At 40.3% G+C, this 7,982-nt stretch overlaps 1 protein-coding gene across 1 annotated transcript in view; it reads right to left on the minus strand.

Annotated features, from left to right (window-relative positions):
• CCDC83 (coiled-coil domain containing 83) overlaps positions 1-7,982 on the minus strand; it is a 17,893-nt gene that overhangs the window by 8,734 nt on the left and 1,177 nt on the right. Inside the window, exons 2-4 of the mRNA XM_010143623.1 lie at positions 6,313-6,397; positions 4,197-4,365; positions 3,405-3,572 (exon numbers count right to left, since the gene is read on the minus strand). Of these exons, the coding sequence (XP_010141925.1) occupies positions 3,405-3,572; positions 4,197-4,365; positions 6,313-6,397 (422 nt within the window). The remainder of the gene's footprint in view (positions 1-3,404; positions 3,573-4,196; positions 4,366-6,312; positions 6,398-7,982) is intronic.

Below are 7,982 nucleotides of genomic sequence, written 5' to 3' on the forward strand. Positions count from 1 at the left end.
GTGTCGGGGCCCTGGCCTTGGGTCACAACAACCCCCTGAAATGTTACAAGCTTGGGGAGGAGTGGCTGGAAAGCTGCTCAGCAGAGAAGGACCTGGGGGTGCTGGTCGACAGCCAACTGAACATGAGCCAGCAGTGTGCCCAGGTGGCCAAGAAAGCCGATGGCATCCTGGCTTTTATCAGCAATGGTGTGGCCAGCAGGAGCAGGGCAGTGATTGTCCCTCTGTATTCGGCACTGGTGAGGCCACACCTTGAATACTGTGTCCAGTTTTGGGCCTCACTTCAAGAAAGACATTGAGGTGCTGGAGCGTGTCCAGAGAAGGGCAACAAAGCTAGCGAAGAGCCTGGAGAACAAGTCTTATGAGTTGCTGCTGAGGGACCTGGGGGGTTTAGCACGGAGAACAGGAGGCTCAGGGGAGACCTTATTGCTCTCTACAACTACCTGAAAGGAGGTTGTAGTAAGGCCGGGGTTGGTCTCTTCTCCCACGTGACAAGTGACAGGACAAGAGGAAACAGCCTTAAGTTGTGCCAGGGGAGGTTCAGGTTGGATGTTAGGATGAATTTCTTCACCAAAAGGGTTGTGAAGGCCTGGAACAGTCTGCCCATCCCTGGAAGTGTTTAAAAGCCTTGGTGTTGAGGGACATGGTTCAGGGACTCTGGCAGTGCAGGGTGAACGGTTGGACTCGATGACCTTAAAGGTCTTTTCCAACCAGATGATCCTGTGACTGTAAGCTGGAACCTATCAGCCAGCATCGCATACACAGACGTGCCACAGAGAAAGATTCAAACATCCTTCTCTATAGAAATTGTCCTCCTAAACCCAAAAGACAGTAGCGCTAACTACAAAACTAGAATCTGAAGCAGCCTACACATTTCTGTTGGCAACTTAAACAGCTGAGCAATTCACTGCTGACTGAGCAGTGAACTGAGCAATTGTCTGCTAAAATACTGGTACCTTAGCAATAAATTTTGTGTCCATCAGTAGCAGAGCTCCTGGAGTCAGAGATTTGATTAGAAAATTTATTTTTTAGGTATAGAAGCGATTGGATCATCTTATGCACATAGCATTTTCTTCAGGCGATTACTATACAGAGCCTAATAAATTTTCCGATTTATCTAAACCTTCCGGACAGTTCAAATTTGACCACAGGACAAAATGGAGAATGTGGCAATTGCCTCAATTATTTGCTTTCATTGTTTCTTCTGTATTATTTAGAAAGTGTGTCTTATATCACTGAATTCGTTTGGCTTCAGGTTCTAGTCACTTGCTATTTAATTATTTCACCCCTCCCTTCAGCTGTTTTTGTGCTATTCTGAATAGGCCACTGCTGCTTGGTATTTCCTCCTTTTGAAGGAAAGAACGAGATTGTAGTAATTTTCTTTGAGAGAGGGCACTTCATCCTTGTTCCAGAGGCTTGAAATCCAGCCTAGCTCTGCACTCATGTTGCAGACAGCCTATTGCTGACCTGGCTGTGAATGAGTATCTGGTCACGGATGCCCCATGGAGCCAAAAGCAGTCAGATGTGAAAGGTGCATTAGCTGTACATTAGTTCTTCATTTCACACCGTGGAAGCTGGCCTGCTGTAATCAATCCACCATCTAGACTTGGCAGAATGAAATGGAATTACTTACATACTGTAATTAATTAATCTTTTCTTTCTTTCAGACAGCTAAACCACCTGAGTTGTACTGGGATAATGAAGAAAAGGAGGAACTGTTCGGACATACCCACTGTGTCTAACAAGGCCATTTTCCCTCACTCACTCACTGCAAAGCTGTTTTCCCCACACCTCACATAAGCACAAGAGTCTCTTTTGCTTCCTCTCCCTTCCAGCAGTTTTGTTTAGAATTGCTGCTGCATCACTCTGGAAGCTTGTTTTAAGTTTGGTTTGTTTTGGTGGTTTTTTTGGTTGGTTTTTTTTTTGGGGGGGGGTTTTCTGCAGAGCAGCATAGAAAGGTCTATTCAAATCTTTAAACTCTTCCTAATAGAGTCAAATAGTATTAGACAGCCTGATAGTTATAAGCAGCCATCGATGTATTGTTGTTTTTTGTAGACTAGAAGGCTGTACTCCCCAGACAGTTTGTAAGTTTGATTTTAGGAAGTTGAGTACAATACTATCCTAACATTCCATATTGGCAGCATTATTTTGCAGTATATTAATTAAGCAACTGCTATAGGTACCTCTGTAATTGTCTTTCCATAAAAAAACTTCCGTTCGACCACATATTTTTGGCTCTGCACCCTGTGACATGTAGGAGGTCAGACTGAATGTTCCTACTGGCATTCTATATAAAAGCCTGTTCTCTTTTTCACTTCATATTTCAGCAGCTGCATAGAAAAGTTGTAAATTGATTAAGAACATGGAAAAGACATAAAGAAAAAAAGCAACTCCTCCTGAATTTGTAGATGGATATCTGGCAGTGCAGAAAACACAGCACCAATCTTAATCATGATAAAACATGTTTCAAGAGACAAAAAGATCGCTAGCTGGCTGTTATCCACTGTAGTTGATGCCTGGTAATAGTTGGCACAGAATATACAGGGACCCTTAGAGCAGTGTCACTGCCTGTTACTACCAGCTGCTTGGTTGTGGTTGTGCATACTGAGAGGGACATAAAGGCAGAACACCAGGACATCCTTCTCCCATCAGAAGCAGGGGTTACATAACAACAAACGATTCTAAAATAATGCAGTAGTAAAGAAACCTTTGTAAAGCACTCAGCACCAGAATACATAAGCTTTCAAATTAATTCCAGTGTTGTGTCTGTATTGAAACAGTTCCCAGTATTCATATATGGCTGTACTGGAAATTTTGCAGGGCCTCATACACGAGTCTGCGGAACTAGGAGGCAAAGTTCAGACCACTGGCTAAACAGCTCCCTCTGGTTCTGCATTTAAAGCAGCGTGCTCTGCTGAAAAGGCTGGTCCAAGGATGAGCTCATGCTGCGTTCCTGTCAAAGGACTTCTCAACATGTGAAGTGCTTGTAGCCTGATGAGAAGCAACAACAGCAGAGTCAGTATTTTCAAGTATGACTGCCAAGGGAGTCCTGTGTGTAGGTGACCTAAATATATGTACATTTATTTTTAGAAAACTGCTGTCCTTCACAGTAATATTTTTTAAATATGGGTTGCCTGTATTTGACAAGAAAATCATCAGAAGACAAGCTTAGCAGATTCTTTAAGTGTTTGTAATTTCTGAAACTTTATCAATTTCCTTAATAAAGGGATTTTCACAGAGATAGATGAGAATTCTTCCCTCTTACAGGATTATGCAGCCCACCATCAGTGCATTGTCTTGGAAAAGTTAATAGAAATTACTAGAACTTGACCTCAAATTCAATTTATAATTGAATTAATTCCTGCAAAGAGCCTGCAAGACTTGCATTACACTAGCTGTAAACTGACCTGTAGTTCTGTGAAGGTCATCTTTGACTTCCTTAATGTCTTTTTCCAGATTCATAATCTTTTCAGCCTGTATTTTACTTCCTACATTTTTATACTCCAACCAATAATCTCTCTCACTCTGCTTTACAGAAAGGTTTTGTTCGGTTTCTTCAATTTGGGAGCACAGATCTGTTAAAATAAGAACAGCAGAACACAAGTTCATTACCAATTCTTTGAACGGACACTTCACAATTCTTACAAATTCTTTAATAAAGGCACTTTCACTGGGGTTGGGGAAAGCAGGGTGATTCTTCTACACTACAAGACATTACAAACACAGTGGCCTTACACCGTATTAGGGGCCACCATCAGTGCTGAAAACAGCTTGATCTTGCTCTGCCAAGGAGAGACAACAGTTCTCACTGAAATGTTGTAACCAAAGACACGTGTGTCTCCCACAGAGATCCGCAGGAATGGCAGCCAGAACTTTCAACAATCAGAACTGGTCATTTTTGTTGTCATTAATTTTTTTTATTTTAATCTTTCAGTGGAGCTTTCATGAGTTTCAACTTTACAGAAAAAATTAAGCCTCTGTATTTGAACAGTAACATAACATCGCTCGGAAAGAACAGATTTACGTCTAAGTCCTCCACAACCTCATACCACATTGAGAGCTTGATTTTGGGGAGGAAAAGCTTTGTGCTTTTTATGCAAGAAGGAAACTGAATCTCCATTTAAAATGTAAAAAAAAAAAAAATTACTCAATCCCAGCGGTGTAAACTGCAAACCACAGTTCCACAACTCCCCAGATACCTTTCAGAAGCTGTTCTTTGTCTTTAACATACTGCCATTTTGCTTTCAGTGACTCTTCCACATCATCCCGAGTTACAACTTCCTTTTCATCTTTTTCTTTCTCCTGTTTTTCTAGCTGTCCTAGTATGCGCTCGATGAGTGCCTGCTGTTCTTTCTTCAGAAGGTCATTCTATGAAAGGACAACAGAAGAAACAGTGTGTATTAAAACATTTTCAGATTAGTTTTCAAATTGACAAACTTAAGTAATGAAGAAAAGTAAACTCTGACTTGGAGCCAGGAAGCACTGCAAAACCACTCAGCTAAAACCTATTCTTCATATTTGAAAAGGACAGAGCGGAAGGGAGAGTTTGCAAGCTGCAGGAGTTTCTCAGTAGTTTCAAGACCTTTACAAGGAAATGAGAGACAAATGGCTGCTGTACTTGGTGCAGCACATCAATAGTTCTCCATTGCCTGGAAATAAAGTTCCTTGTGGGTCAATTTAATAACAGTATTTATTTGTAGGAGTTATTTACTTCATGTCAACATTCTTCAGGAGAATGTACCACCTTAATGTAGAAATGTCAACAGACAATCAGGTCACTTGCCTAAACCACAGAGAGAGTCTTGTCAGGGCGGGAATTTGTTATACTGGTTCCACAACTGTGATTATAACCCCTTGCCATGACTCTCTCAAATTACACTCAGGTTATTTGAAATTACTGATTGTGTATGTTTGCTTGCAAAGGATACCACAACGGATACCAGCCGAACTGTGCAGTGGAGTGTCAAGCATTCCTCACTTCTGGAAGGATTAACTCCAAACCACTGACAAACATTAAAAAGAAAACAAAGAAAGAAGCTCAAAGAACTGCCAGAATATAGGAAAATTAAAGAAATAGCACTCCAAGCATCCCCTGAAGTACCTTGCACAGCCAGAAAGTGAAGGAGTCCTTGAGAGACCATGAAGTAACAGCAAATTGGGGTAATAACCGTAAGAGACTTCAGATGTCTGCAGAGGGAAAAGCCAAATGCCGCTTCCACTGATAGTCAAGGTCACAAATGAAACAGCATCCAGCCTTCAAGAATGAAAGGAACACGAAGCAAAGCCACACAGGCAGACACTTACAAAAGCAGGGGAAGGACAGGGAGACATTGTTTGGTTCCGTGTTTCACTGCTATAGGAAGTGCAGGCTGCAACACTGTTTAACCACATGATCGCGTTTAAGGATTTTTGAGGTATTTGAGTTTATTTCACTATGTGATTGTATATACACCCACTTCAAAGTTCGATTATCAGATGCCATATTACAGTTCTTTACATACGGTTCTTCACATACAGTTCATGCACACAGTTCTTTAAAGTGTCACTCAGGTGCAACCAGTACTTACATAACCTTGTCCTAAAAATGACCCAACGCAACTCTTAATCCACACGAGACTTCATCAAGCAGTACTAAAAATGTACCTAGACAATTGTGTGATGCTCTGTCTTCTTTGTTCAGTTTTCATTGTAAACTAAGTTTGCACAAATAGCTCAGCTCTCATAGAAAGCTGTGTGTCCATTCCCTCAGAAAGGAATCAAAGAAGGTCAGCAAATCTCAGTACTTGGTGAGATCTGCTGATGCTGCTGACACACATGGAGTTCATACTAGTGATTCTTTAGGCGCTGAGATACTGAGGAATATTTGCAGGATTGTTTAAAAAGGCACATCTAAATCTACTGCAATAAAGATACCTACTGGAGGGGGGCTTGCTGTCCTCTGTTTGCTGCAGAGTAAGATGAAATATTTAGGTGGCTGCTGAGGATCTCATGTGCATTGGAAAGCACCTTCACCAAACTCGCTTTACCGTACTGCTGTGTCCTCTTCTGCAATGTTCTACTCCTGCAGCTGCCTTTTTTTTTTTTTTTGCATGGTTATATTTAGGACATTTATGCCTTATGTCACATTTATTCAGATAGCACTTTGATTTTTAGCATATGAAGTGACTCACTAACTCTAGTTTCATTGACTGTGAGAAATTCACTGCAATGGCTAGTTTTACTGAATATAGCATTAGGATTAAAAGAGTAAATTGAATTTGTGAGTTAAAACACCACATATAAAACGTGTTGGAAGAAGGATGCACAGTCACTTACTCTTTCATGATATTCTTTGTTCTTTTTTTCCACTTCTTTCAGATCAGAAAAAACCCGATCAATTGTTTCTTCTTTTGTCTCAATTCTGGGGAGAAAGAATATAGAAAGGATTAGTCTTACAAAAACAGAAGAGAGGAATGTTATTTAAGATAGATTAGGTGTAAATACTACTGAAATGTTTATTGTCATATCATATTGCTTGACTCATTTTGGGTAGATACTACTGCCCGCTTATGACATAAAGAAATGGTTTCCTGTATACATCTGGACCTTTACATTAGTTTGGATCTCCTACTCCTATTAAGAACCAGACTCCCTGATTATACTGTTCCTTTGTAACCACTAGAGAGGATTACGCTGGTTTATTCTTTGTCAATGTATTTTAGAAAACTGATTGCATAGGTGTCTTCTAGGACAGGATTATTTGGGCTCCAAAAATATTTATTATGCACCACTCACTCTAGAAGAAGCATAAGCAACTCACTCAGACACAGGTCAGATGAATTCCAAACTGGAGGATTAAATGGGATTCAATTCTCTTTGCTGAGCTTCATAAACTGCATTTGCACACCAAGAACTTGTTTGTCTTTAAGAAGTGCTAAGAGAATGGAGACTGCAGCCCGAGTAGAATCCTCTAGGTGTGTGTATAGATTTTTGTCAAAGAACTAGCTCAGTGCTTTCACAATTTTCATAGACTACTTGTTCTCTTCACCATAGCTGTGAAATAACTATTTTGTCCTGATGTTCTCTCCTCTAGAACGAGAAGCACTAGACTGCAAATGGTGTCTATTTGCAAAATGCTCTGTAAACTTCTCCTCTGTTCCCAGAATTCATTCACCATACGGCATAATAGAGGCAAGTATTACAATTATCACAATATTTTAACGGTTTCAACAGCTATTGTTCCTTGAGTTTTTGGTTTGGGGGGGTTTGCCGCTCCCCATTGTATTAAGTTGTTTTAAAAGAAGATAATTTTTTCCTGGCTAAGTTTGGATTACTCGGTAATGCAAATTGTGGGTTAACAGCTTTGCATCCTCTGGTGTCAGTGTGCTCCAAGGTATTCTTCGGGTTTTCCATTAAATACAAGGATATTAGTTAGAGAGACTAGAACAGAGATATGGGGGTATGGTGGTGATGGCTGCAGCAAAAATGTTAGACAGAGCTGACAGCTTGGCCACAAGGTGTGACCTCCTAAATTAGCTGCCATTTTAAACCATTTCTGTACTTTGAATAGCGCTTCTGATCTCAATTTCTGCTGCTTTTAGGATTTTCCAAGGAGCGGCCATCTGTACCTGTCAATTTGTTAATGTCAGTATTTTGTATGAGTAAATTTGCTGGTTTGTCTGCTACATAACAGCACTTTCCTGTTCAGATTATTTTTCTATGGTATGTCAGATTGAAGCCACAAACCAGCTAGACTGTTGATTCCTTTGATACTATTTTTTTCAACTCTGTATACTAGGCTTCACCTAGATGATTTAATCATCTAGAAACAATACTCCTCTCCAATACCATAACAGTTTCATCAGTCATCTATAGGATGTTACTAGGGCAAATAATTAATGGGATTGTTGTTCCTAACAAATCTTGAAACAGAAAACGGCACTGGAAATACAAAATAACAAACTCGCTATGAACAGCAACCGTTCTTCAATGTGCAGGAAAAAAAA

The sequence above is a fragment of the Buceros rhinoceros genome, unplaced genomic scaffold (assembly GCF_000710305.1).
Source record: "Buceros rhinoceros silvestris isolate BGI_N320 unplaced genomic scaffold, ASM71030v1 scaffold7089, whole genome shotgun sequence".
Taxonomy (NCBI): domain Eukaryota; kingdom Metazoa; phylum Chordata; class Aves; order Bucerotiformes; family Bucerotidae; genus Buceros; species Buceros rhinoceros.